General features: G+C 54.5%; 1 protein-coding gene across 1 annotated transcript; it reads right to left on the bottom strand.

Annotated features, from left to right (window-relative positions):
* Window positions 1–9,265: 9,265 nt before the first annotated feature.
* Pou3f1 (POU class 3 homeobox 1) lies at window positions 9,266–12,221 on the bottom strand. Its single transcript, XM_047561657.1, has one exon. The coding sequence runs from the start codon at window positions 12,175–12,177 to the stop codon at window positions 10,822–10,824; it is 1,356 nt and encodes a 451-aa protein (XP_047417613.1). The 5' UTR covers window positions 12,178–12,221; the 3' UTR covers window positions 9,266–10,821.
* Window positions 12,222–12,550: the final 329 nt, after the last annotated feature.

Here is a 12,550-nt window from a genome sequence, read left to right as displayed (position 1 = left end):
TTTTGAGATCGGATCTAACAAAGTTGCAGAGGCTGGCCTCAGACTTTCGTTCTTCCCGCCTCAGCCTCTGGCTTTGCTGGGATTACAGGCCTGCACCACTGCATCTGGCTGTGTGAAGTTTTCCTGACGAGTCTTCTTTTGCTGGGAGCCCCATCCAATCGCTTCACTAGGACCACCTGCACATCCATTCTGGACTTGAGAGTATGTGGAGGGAGATGGAATTTCTAGACTTTGGACTAGTTTGGGGGTGGGATTCCCAGACATTGGCATGGGGAGACCTCTGAGTGAGAAGGGCAAACGCAGGTGCCCCCACACGTGCTGTCAGAACTTCTCTTGGATGAACAGCTTCCGGTAGTTTGGCTTCATTGGACATGGACTACAGCAGGATGCTAGAGGTTGGCAGGGCATTTCTCCCCGTCTTGACAGGATTCTGAGATGCCTATTTTTGGAGTCTAAGGCAGATGTTCTCCTCCAATGAAGAGACTGTTTGGTGTCTGCTCTCTTTCAGAGGGATGGGACAGGTCCCCTCCCCCTGCTCCCCACAGCTGAGCAGAGCCATACATCACCAAGGGGCTGGGGCTCCCTAGATGTATTGCCCTAATACGTCGCTATAGCAACCCCACTCTAATCCTGCATTATTCTAATGTGGTCCCCTCCCCACTGTGATGTATAGCTTGGGTCTCAGAGCTGCTAGCCCCCTTCTCTGAGAGTCTGCTCCAAGTACCCCAGGGATGGAGGGCTAGAGACTGGTTTAGCTTCCTGGGATTGCATCCTGATCTCCTCATCTTGTGCGCAGGATCTTTGCAAGGCTGGGTGTGGAGGCAGGGTCTGGTCCATCAGCCTACTCTCCTGCCTACCCAGGGAGGGGAAGCTGCAGGTCATGTGTCCCTGGCCCTGGCACACGAGGGCCTGACGCACCAACCCACGCCAGCCTGCCTGGCCTGGGGACCTGAGGCCTTGGGGTTGGGGGCCAGGGCAGGACAATGGCTGCATTCCGGCTGGTTGCCACAGGCCCCCATTGTTCCTGTGGACACTGCCTGCTTGAGGGCTGCCATTCTGGCCCTCACCCTTCATGGGGCGTAGGATGCTCCCTAGACCACTCCCCTGGGGACCATAGAGGGGTGATTCATGGGGTGGCCAGGGCATAGCAGGCCCCAGCTGTGCCCAGATTCTGGGGGGTTGGAGGGGGAGGCGACTGAGGGTTGTTTGTGTCAGGGGAGGGGGTGTTGAATAGCCAGAGGACTCAGGGCCCTGGACGCCAACCACGTCATCTCTTACCCTTCCTCGTGTGTGGGCTGGTCAGAGAGGCCCTATTGTCAGAGGGGCAGGCCCACCCAGGCTGGAAGGCTAGCGAGAACTTCAAAAGTGGGAAGACCCGTAGACCACCCCTCATGTGGAGTTGGTGGGGAAAATTGAGGTCAGGGCAACAACAGGGATGCTCTAAGTCACACATCCAGGTAATAACAGGTCTGGGACCAGAATATTGCCCCATATCTCCCTGGTGCTGTGATGTCGCTGTTGTTTCTGATAGAAAACAGAGTTCCAGCGGTGCTCTCCAGTCATGGCCAAGTTCTATTTGTGAGTCTCTTTCTCGCCTCCACTTCCTTGGACTCCTTCTAGTTTAGGTCAGCACTTGGCATCCCTGCAGTAAGAAATGAGGAGAGTCCTGGTCCTGAGAGGCCGTAAGGGCTACACCTTCTCTGGGGCGCTGAGAAACATGAGTAGGGTGTGGGGGTTCCTAGCACTCCAACACACGAGATTCAGACACAACAATAGACTTCATTGTTTCCTTCCGAACAATTTTGCATGTGGGCACTCACATACCTGCCTTACATGGCCAAGAAGCAGGGAGGGAATGAGACTAATCTAGGAGTGTTTTGAGGACAGAGGGACTGATTTTACCTATCTGTGTGCTCGACATGGGACCCAACTCTTCAATGGGATGATTGAATGAGTGGATGGTAGATGGATAACTGGACACTTGAGTAGATGGTTGAAGGGTGGATGGATGAATGGATGAGTGGATGGGTGGGCAGATGGATGAATGGGTGGTGGCATGAGGGGTGGGTGGGTTGATGAATGAATGAGTGGATGGGTATAAGATGGATGGGTAGATGAATGAGTCAGGGAATGCCTCTTTCATATTTTGAGATCCAGTGATGACAAGTGACCCAATTTGGGATGAATTATGGAGTGAATCCTGGACTCAGGTACCCAAGGTTGGGCTGACCCATGGCATGGTTTGATGGCCAATGTCTAGGCAGGGTTGGAGTAGAAGCCCACAATGGGGACCTGAAGGAACCTACAGTTGGATTTAGTCATACAGTAGATAGCTCCACAAGGTTGAGGGCCCTTGACCCTGAGTTGAATCTTCTGTGCTAGTGTCAAATGTGTGGCAGGGACTACTGGGGAAAGGGTCCTGAGCAAGGAAGGAAGGGCGTGAAAGTTCAGGAAGGGGCAATGAGTGGGGTCTGAGTGCTCTGGAGCTGTGTGACTTGACTTCTTGGAATCAGGCCCTAAGCCGGGAGCCCCCATGCAAATCCCCACTCATTCTTCATGACCCAGCTTAATGGCACCACCCGCTATGAGGCGTTGCATGTTCCTCTGGGGGCTGCCTCCACAAAGCCCAGCACGGTGACTTTGCTTGCAGAAGAGGCTCAGTGCACATTCTTGGGGGCCTGGAAGTGCCACAGACAAGCATATGTGGGAACAGGTTGAGAGGCTGCACCTATGGCTACTTCCCAGGGATTTCTTGGGCAAGCCCTTTACCATCCTTGGGCCTCATTTCCTCATCTGTGGATTGGGGACAGAGCTCTCAAGCTTTCCTTTCCAGAGTAGTTTTGAGAATGAAGAGAAACAATTCTAGGCGGGGGTAGGAGAAGCACTAGGCATTATTTCTTCTGCCACTGCTTCAGCTCAGCAATAATATAATATATATTACACATATAAAATTATTTTTATGGCTAACATTTAATGCGCACTCACAATGTGCCAGGCTCTTTTCTAAGTGTTTACATATATCATCTCTCATCTAGTCCTCATGACAATCCTACCAGGCAGGTGCTACTGTTGTCTTCATTCACAGATGAGGAAACTGAGGTATGAAGAGCTTAAGCAGCTTGCCACAAGGCCCATGGTTAACAGGTGGTGCAGCCAAGGTGCCTGTCTGGGTGGCTGCCAGGGTCATATTCTAAGCTGCTGTGTGTGACCGTTCAGTGTATGGAGGCTTGGAGTGGACAAATTAGGAGGGATTCCTGACTTCTGATGATCCTAGGCAAGTCACCCAGTTTCCTTGAACTTCATGGGATTTACCTGATTGTGGGTGGTAGAGAGAGGGTTAGATCTAGTCAATTACCTCCAGCATCCATGGTCCCAGATTCTCTCCCTAGCCCAGTCCTGAGTTCCCCTCAGTTTCACCAAGTCCTGAATGTAGCTCACTGGGAAAATACCCACGCATTGACTGCCGCTGTAGTAAGGGGTAGAAAGAGAACGTGGAGCAGGACCTGGTGGTGCACGCCTGTAATCCCAGTGACTTGGGAGGCTGAGGCAGGAGGATCCAAAGTTCAAAGTCAGCCTCAGCAACTCTGCAAGACTCTTAGCAACTGACTAAAACCCTGTCTCAAAATAAAAAATAAAAAGGTCTGCGGATGTATTCAGTGGTAAAGCATCCCTGCGTTCAATTCCTAGTACCAAACCAAATCAAACTAACACTCTGTCCTCCAAATGAACAAAACCCCAAACCAAACAAAACCACGGACCCAGGAATCAAATAAAATGGGTTTTATCCCGGCTGCTATTGTTAACTGGTCTTGCTTCCTTGGTCAGATCACTTAAACTCCATGGGTACCTGTCTTCTCACCTATAAAATAAGAATATATAGTATGACATAGTGAAAATAAAATGCAAAATGAACGATAGGTAAGTATCATGTCAGAGAGCCTTGGACAGAGTGGGGTCCATCGTCAAGGCTCACTATATTCTGGTGGTCTTCCCTGTTTACTTGTTTCTGCACAATGCTCTGCCCAAGCCTCACAATAAAATAGCTTTCATTCATTCATCGCTGATGCTAAATGCCATTATCCCACTTAATTCTCAAAATAACTCTACCATAAGGGAACTGCCATTGCCACCATACCAGGAAACTGAGGCACAGAAATGTAAGTAGCTGGCTTAAAGTCACACACACAACTGAAAAAAGGTGGGGCCAGGACTGGTACCTTGGTCCATTTGTCTCCATGTTCCCTGTGCTTTCTGCCTCCCTGGAGGCATGGAGAGTTTCCCGAGGGACTTAGGTGACAATGGGAGATGGCAGATGACCCACAGGGGCTAACAGGGCCTTGCCCCCGATGGATGTGTGCACAGGCTGCTTGGGTTAGCTCCATCAGCTGCTGCGTGGAGGGAGCATTCTGTGCTCCCCAGGCTGGCCCAGCCCTAGGGAAAGCCCAAGGATGGTGACAGTATTCCATTCCAGGCCACTGAAGCAGTAGCAGTGCGGGGTCCAGGTCTGCTCCAGCTCTTGCTTCTGTTCAAAGCTGAATAATCTGGAGCCTTTGAAGAAGGATTTCTGAAAAGCCATCAGGAGTGAATCATTGACTTAGGGAGGCGATGAATCAACGGGGAGTTCATAAAACGGCAAATGAATCGGGTGTGAGAGCGACAGAGCCACTGCTATTCCCCAGAACCCTCCGGGGACAGAAAGCCGAGAGAAAAGAAATAAAAATAACACGGGGCCTTACGCCTGCTACAAACCCGAGGCAACCCCTCCTTCCGTGCAGGAAGACGGAGTGGAATAGAGGGACGGGACCCACTGGTGGGGGACGTGGGGCAGAGGGAGGCTCCCGGGGCACTCGTGACTCCCTGGGTCCAGGCTGTGGGTGTAATTAGCAAATGCCTTTTTCCCTTCTTTTCAGGAGCCCTCACAAGAAAGAACACTGATTTTGACGAACACCCAAAATAATGTGAGATCAGGCACCATGCATTATGCATGAGGTCTGATTTAACATGAACATTATTTCTTGTGTACGAGACCATATGCCTCCGTGCTGTCTCTGCAGCCTAATAATACCCAGACCCACCCTGGTCAGGCTTGGTGGGAGATGTGTCCACTGGTGTGTGTGTGGTGGGGGCGCGAGGTGAGGGTTGGAGCAGAGCTCTCCTGGTACTTAGGTCGTCTGAGGAGAGCCCGCTCAGATGCAATGGAGGGATGGGGAGCAGGAGGTAGGATATGCCCTTAGAGAAACGCCAGGGAGCTGGGAGTGAAAGTCCGTACCTGCATGCATGTCTGTGTATGGGAGGCATCAGGACCCGTGGTTAGGTCATGCTGGAACCGTCACGTGGCAACGTGGGGGCATGTGCATGGCGGAGGTTTTACTGCACAAGAAGGACGATGGTGGAATGGATAGATCTAATTGCTGCGTGTGTTTGTATATATACACGCATATGTACGTGTGGGGGTGTGTGTTTAAAAAATAAGATCACGCATACATACAAACACACAGCCTAACTTAAATTATCTGAAAGGAGCAGAAAGAGATCTGGGAGGAGCTGGGACAATGATGGGCAGGGGTGTTTGGAAAGCGGTTTGTGGGGTAAGTGCTTGGAAATCCTGAGAGGAGAGGACCTGGTTAAATGCTACCCGGAATGGTTGTGTGTGCTTAATTAAATATCACATGTGCCAGGTACCTGGCAACTCCCAAGAGCTCGGGGCCAAAGACCGGAAATTGATCTGGATGGCCATAATGGTGTGGGAGTGACCATGGGTGTGTAAGCATGTGTGTGAGTGAGCAAATTGGCAGGGCCTGGGTTGGGGTTTTAACTGGCCCTGAGAAGGGCTGCTGGGAATGCCTGTGAGGAGCATGATTGTGCCAAGAGGCAGGCGGTAGGTGCAAAGGAAGGACGGGGTGAGTGTGTGCCGGCGTGAAGCAGGATAGCTTTCTTCCGGGGCTAATGTTGCCTCTGCTTTAGCAGGAACACCCCAGGGAATGGCTGCCTTGAAGCTGATTTGGGGGTTCCACTTCAGAGTGGCTCTAGTGACTGCTGCCACATCCCATTCCAGGGACCAATAGAGGGCAGTCCTCACACATAGAGTCCTCAGAGGCAGCAAGTGGGAGCCCTGAATGGCTGGTCAAACACTAATTCTAGGGCCTTCAAATATGACAGGCAGGACAGATCAGCTCCTCCAGCTACCTCTGGCCTTCATTTCAAAGTTCAAGGCCTCTGAGGTAGCTCCTCTTGACTGAGCTTAGGGGGAACAGCTGGGCCAGATAACAAACTCCTCTTCCTCCACCTTCTGCAAGGGTAGGTCTCTTTTCTGGAGCTCAAGGCCTACTAAGGAAAGTTCCTGGGAGGGTGACAGCCTAGCCCTGGGTCGGTCCCTGGGAACTGAGTCTCCTCCATGCAGGTCCAGATCATTCCCAAGGGAAGCTGCTAAATATTCTAAGTGTGCAGCTGTGCTGGGGGGTCAGCTAGTCCTGTGGATATTCAATCAAGTCATAGGGCCAAGCGATGATCGCGTAGGACTACGCCATGCAACGTAGGCTATTGCAACATCCTGGGGCAAGAGGTGGGGGAGAAGGTCAATATTCTTGAAGCTCAGGGCAGGGTACCTTCTGGGTTTACCTTAATGACCACATGTGACCATGACGGTCTCCTTTCTTTTTTCCAGGGCTGGCCAACCTCACCCTGCAAATGTTCTTCCAGCTCAGAGTATCATTTGCAGTTAGCATGGATTTTCTTTTCTCTTCTCTTACTTCTGGGATCAACTATGGATTTGCATGCACAGTGACACACACACAAATTCTTATACCAACATGCGGAGATTCCCATGGGGAGAACAAAGTCCTCTCGAGCTACCAGAACCTGTGGCAGCCCGATTGCAGGAAATGATTTTCTTCAACAGTGAAGGGGAGAGGAAAATGGGAATAGAAAATCCCGAATTTCCTAGGGAAAGCTTAGGCTTTTTTGGGAGGTCAGTGTTAGGGATGTGTGACTCTCTTGAACGAAAGGAAGTCTGAGGCTTTCTGGAGCAAACAGGTAGACATACATCCACATGGGATGAAGAATCGGCGGGCAAGTCCACGGCTCGCTCTGCCTTTCTTAAACTCTGCTCTATCCAGGAAATAAAACTCCAGGGGAAATATTTCTTTCCCTTTGGTTTTCTCCTAACAAAGTTAAAGGTGCTGAGGTTCCTACAGTCATCCTGGGCTGGAGTTTGGGGAAAGAAGCCCTGGGGCTTTTGGCCACCAAGGGTTGATCACTGGGTAGGTATCCCAGGCTGGTGTCTCATTAAACAAAATCCTTGCAAAGTGGAAGATTTTCTTCCATCTCCTTGCCCGCTTTTTTTTTTTTTTTTTCCCTTTTCTTTTTTGTTCTACTCCTCAGCTGCTGCTGGTTCTTGGGAAGCTGCATTGTTTTGCTGTTTTTGAGTTGACTTGCTTAAATAATAAACCCACCCTCTTGTACAGGATTAAGCAGACAATTAGGAAATCAATCAATCAATTGGTGTCAGCTGCAGGCAGAGGCCAGTGAAAGGCCCCATCTTCCCACCTCAAAACCTGCTGAGGCTCTGGGCCTGTAGGGGCGGGGAGCCCTGAGCTTCATCTGCTTCCATTTCAGGTCCCCGAGGCTGGGACAAATCCAGAAATGGAGAAATAAAGAGGGCGTAGGGAGGAGTGTGGGATGGTTTCGAAGTTTTGTACTTAGTGAAACAGGAAATGAGAGGCAAGGTAGGGTGGCCAGTGGCTCCTGAACATGCCATTACCCTGCTGGCCAGCAAGTCCCCAGCCTCTTCTTAAAGATGTACAGGGAGTATCACTGGCCCACCAGTATGAGGAAAGGCTGGGATACCGGTACCAGTTATAGGCTATTTGTTCACCAGGCTGGGCTGACAGAGCTAAAAAAATAAAAAAGAAAAAGAAAAAGAAATAGAAGCGGGGAGTGAGAGGCTCACTTTGAAAACCACAGCAGGCTTTGTATTTGTAGAGGCAATCCTCCCCACCAAGATTAAGGGGCAGAGCCCAAAAGTCACCGGAAACTGAGCCTGGCACAGTCATCTTGAGGTCTCAACTTGCCCAGAGACCACCAACTTAGGAGCCTGGGAACACCTCTCTGGGCATCCTTGATGCCATTGGCTATAGCCAAGGCCTCTCACAGGCCTGGACTTGGGCACCCTCCCAGGCATGGCAGGTCCCACATAGCCCTTCACGAGGGACACAACTTTCTCCCTAGCCAAACGACTTTGCCTTCCAGCTTTGGCTCCCAGAAGAGTATGAGAAACCTTTTGTAATTTTTCCTGAGAAGAAAAGAGCGCCTGGATGAAGCAAACAGGAAGTTGTTTTAAGGGGAAAAATAAGATCTCCACCGGGACACAGGAGGTCTTGGGCTTTGGGCCTGAACCCAGGTCTGCTCCCAGCTACCCTGACTCTCTGAGGGGATGTGACAGCTCAGTGCTTGAGAGGGCAATGTCTCTATGGTCTCCCCTGCCAGGTCACACTGCACAGTCACGGAGTTCTTCCTCTCACCAGCATATGCTTGGCTCCCTGTGGTGGTGGGGGTAAGGTTCTTGACATCCACCCTTGGAGATATGTCGGGTCCTTTTGGTGGCACAATTGTGCTTTCCAAGAGAAATAGGGGCAGGCGGATTGTCCGCAGAAAGGTAGGACTGGTTTTGCCCAACCAAAGAGGCAAGGCTCCCTCCTAGACTCACTCAGTCCTGCAGGACCACCAAATGAACCTCAGTCTAAGCTGCCAGAATGCCCAGAGGATCCAGGTAGGCTTGAGTATCATTTGGTTATGGTGGAATGGGAACGGTAGTTAATTGGGATAGAATGGTGGGGCCTGACCAGGCTTCCAGCTGTGCCAGGACCTGGAATGGCAAAATTCATCCGGGCCCCACACATGGGGTGCAAAGCGGAACCAAAGTTATGGGTTAGGGTATTGGTCAAGGCCAAGGTGGGCTTCTTCCTTGGCTGGGAAGAACAGTAGGGTTGTACCTGACTAATGGCTGACCAAGTTCTGGGTGGTGTCTGGGGTTTACTTCCCAGGGTCTGATCTGAGGATCTATTTATGGGAGGGGTACATGAAACAGCTTTATCTTCCCTAGTCTGAGGCACCCCAGGAAGGGGTCCAACTGTTGCCCAAGTAATAGGGTGTCCTAAAACTGGCCTGAAATAGTGAGGCCAGATCTTTGTGGGAAGAGAGAAAGGGCATCCCATGGCTTCAACCAAAAACCGCCCCAGCCCTAGGAGTAAAGAGGACAGGACACAGCCCTGGGGTACAAGTTTATGTGAGTAATAAAATATTTACTATAACATAAATATAAAGGGAACTTCCCAGTCTACATTATTTTTTGCAATAAAGATACAAAGAGAATGCACCAAAACATTGTTCCGAAAAATAATAAAAATAAAATAACAAAATTTAAATTCAAACCTTAACAGAAGAAGAAATGGAGAAGGGGGAAGCTCCAAACACATCCAGAAAATAAATAGAGATGGGTCAGAAATCAGGAAATCATATTAAAATATCTTTTTCGGATTAGTTGGGTGTACAAAATCCTTTAGGATGGGGAGGGAGGACAACCCAGAAAACCAAAAATAAAATCCAAGCACAAAATGTTTCTTTTCCCCGCCAGTGTGTACATATCTCACATATTTACATGGTTCCCACCTCACCCCAAACTTGGGGAATTTCTCTCCCGGCCTCCCCCAGCATCCCACATTCCGGGGGGGCTGGAAAGGGAGCAGAGGGAAGCTGCAGGGAATCAGGCAGAAGGTTCTCAGGGAACGGCTTATTTCTACAGCTGGTTAAAAAATATCTCCAACTTTTCCAAGTTTCGTTTGTTATGGCCAGGAGGGCAGGGCCCCGCGGGGAGCGGGGGCCCCAGCGGTTCGGTGGTTAGTCTGCAGCCGGGCAGAAACCCCTTCCCACCCGAGTGCGTGTGGGAGCGCAGACCCCTCCGGCGAGGCCGGGAACCGAGCCGAGGCTCGGATGAAACGAAACGAAAAATGAACACTCGAATTTTTTTTGTTAGTTTTTTTTTTTGCTTTTTTTTGTTTTGCTTTTTTTTGAGAGGGGAGCGTTAGGGAAAAGAGAAGAGGAAAAATAAATTAGGCTAGATTAAAGCTTTGGCTATTTCCTGCTTTTATACACAGACGCGGCTCTCGCGGCCTCCCCTCCGGGGCCCCGATAAATACAGTATACAGCGATTTAAATTAAGGGCGCGGGCGGAGTTAGAAGGACCCCAGAAGCCGAGAGGCTCCACAAATAAATAAAAATCGTAAAAAACCAAGCCCGAAGAAAGGGGAAGGGATGGGGTGGGTCGCATCCTTACGGGAGAGAAGAGGCGTGGAGCGAATAAAGTGACAGCCCCCGCACCCTTGACCCGCAGGCTCGGGAGTCTGCCCCGGGGAGAGGGATGGGGAGCTCTCCTCTCTACGTCCTCTCTCCCGGGGAATCCCTAACCCCGCACCGCATTACCTGTCGCTGTGGGGAGACCGCTGCCGGGATCCGGCCCCGAACAGCCCAGGGGGGCAGGGGCGGGGGTCGTCGAGGGGATGGGGGCAGGGAGCAGGCGGCGGGCAGGATGCCCAGGGTGAGTTGGCGCGTTCTGGATCTTGCTTCTTTCTCCCGGGGCTCAGGCGACACAGCCTATCGGCCGTCTTCGCCGCTTGCCGGAGAGGGTCGTCCGGGTGTTTGGTTTTGTTCGAAAGTTTCTGGGCTTTTTGTAAAATCCAAAGCAACCGAACAAAAAGAGTCCAGGCCGCGCGGACGTTCTGCGCGCCCGCGCCTTGCCGCGCGCCGGCAGGGACCCAGCCGGCAGGGTCACTGCACAGAGCCCGGCAGTGTGTGGTGGTGGTGGTGGTGCAGCGCGGCTGGCGGGGGTGGCTGGGGTGCGGAGGGCGGCGACGCGCCGCCCCCGCCCGGCCCCAGCTCCCCGGGCGCGTATACGTCGTCCATGGGCGGGTGGCCGGCGCCCGCCGCGGGGGTCATGCGCTTCTCTTTCTGCCGCCGGTTGCAGAACCAGACGCGCACCACCTCCTTCTCCAGCTGCAGGCTGTCGGCCAGGCCTGTGATCTCGTGGGCAGAGGGCTTGGGGCACTTGAGGAAGTGGCTCTCGAGCGCGCCTTTGACTCCCACCTCGATGGACGTGCGCTTCTTGCGCTTGCGGCCCTGCGCCGCGATCTTGTCCAGGTTGGTGGGGCTGCCGCTGGACGAGTCGGTCTCCTCCAGCCACTTGTTGAGCAGCGGCTTGAGCTTGCACATGTTCTTGAAGCTCAGCTGCAGGGCCTCGAAACGGCAGATGGTGGTCTGCGAGAACACGTTACCGTACAGTGTGCCCAGCGCCAGCCCCACGTCGGCCTGTGTGAAGCCCAGCTTGATGCGCCGCTGCTTGAACTGCTTGGCGAACTGCTCCAGGTCGTCCGAGCTGGGCGCATCCTCGTCGGAGTGCTCTCCCACCGAAGAGCCGCCGCCGCCCGCGCCCGGGTGCAGGTGCGCCGCCGCCGCGTGCAGGCCGCCCGCATGTGCATGTCCGTGTGCGTGTCCGTGGGCGCCCAGGTGCGGCGGCGGCGATGGCTCCAGCTGTGCCTCGTGGCCGTCCTCGTGCAGGGCATGGTGCAGGCCGGGCCCCGCGCCGCCACCGCCTGCCGCCAGCATCCCGGCCAGGCCGCCGCCGCCGCCCCCTGGGTAGGCCGCCTGCGCATACAGCCCGAGCGGCTGGGGTTGATGGCCCCCGCCAGCCCCGGGTGACGGCGACATGGCCGGGCCCAAGTGGTGAGCTGTGCCGCCCTGCGCCCAAGCCGCGCCCGCGTGGGCCGCCCCCTGGTGCACCAGACGCGCGTGGAAACCTCCGCCGCCGCCGCCGTCGTCGGCTCGGCCGGTGCCACCGCCGCCCGCCTTGCCGTGTTCCAGGTGCGGGCCGCCGGCCCAGTCGCCGCCGCCGCCTCCTCCGGTGGGTAGCCACTGGGGGTGCGCTAGGCCCACGGGGTGGCCCGCGCCCGCGCCCAGCCACTCGTGGTGCATCAGCTTCTGCACTTCGCGGTACGCGGCTCCCGCGTGTAGCCGCTCGGCGGCCGCCGCGGCGGCAGCTGCCGCCGCGGCGTCCGGATGCATGAGCGGCCCTGTACCCCCGGCTCCACCGCCGGGGCCCCGCGGCAGGTACTGCGCGGTGGTGGCCATGCCGCCCCGCGCCCTGCGCCGCGCCGCCGCCGCCGCTCCGCTCCGTCTGCGGGCCCCGCCGCCGCGCTCCGCCGGCTTAAAGCCCGGACCCGCTCGGCGCTCGGGAGCCCCACCCCTCCCGCCGCCCATTGGCTGCCCGCGGAGCCGCCTCCCGCCCCCCGGCCTCGGCCCCCGCCCCCTGTGCCCGCCTGCCGCCTGGCCCGGCCACCCAGAGCTCGCCATTGGGCCTCGCTCCCGGGGTCCCGCGCGCCGGCCGTGCTGATTGGCCGCTGGGGCTTCATTCACAGCCCCCCTACCGTCCGCGTACACATTCACGCCCCGGGGGCGCGGCCGCCACGTGGGGAGTGGCGCGGGGGTGGCACTGGGACCGCAC

This window comes from Sciurus carolinensis, chromosome 1, assembly GCF_902686445.1.
Source record: "Sciurus carolinensis chromosome 1, mSciCar1.2, whole genome shotgun sequence".
Lineage (NCBI taxonomy): Eukaryota > Metazoa > Chordata > Mammalia > Rodentia > Sciuridae > Sciurus > Sciurus carolinensis.
This window is presented reverse-complemented; position numbering and strand designations above follow the sequence as displayed.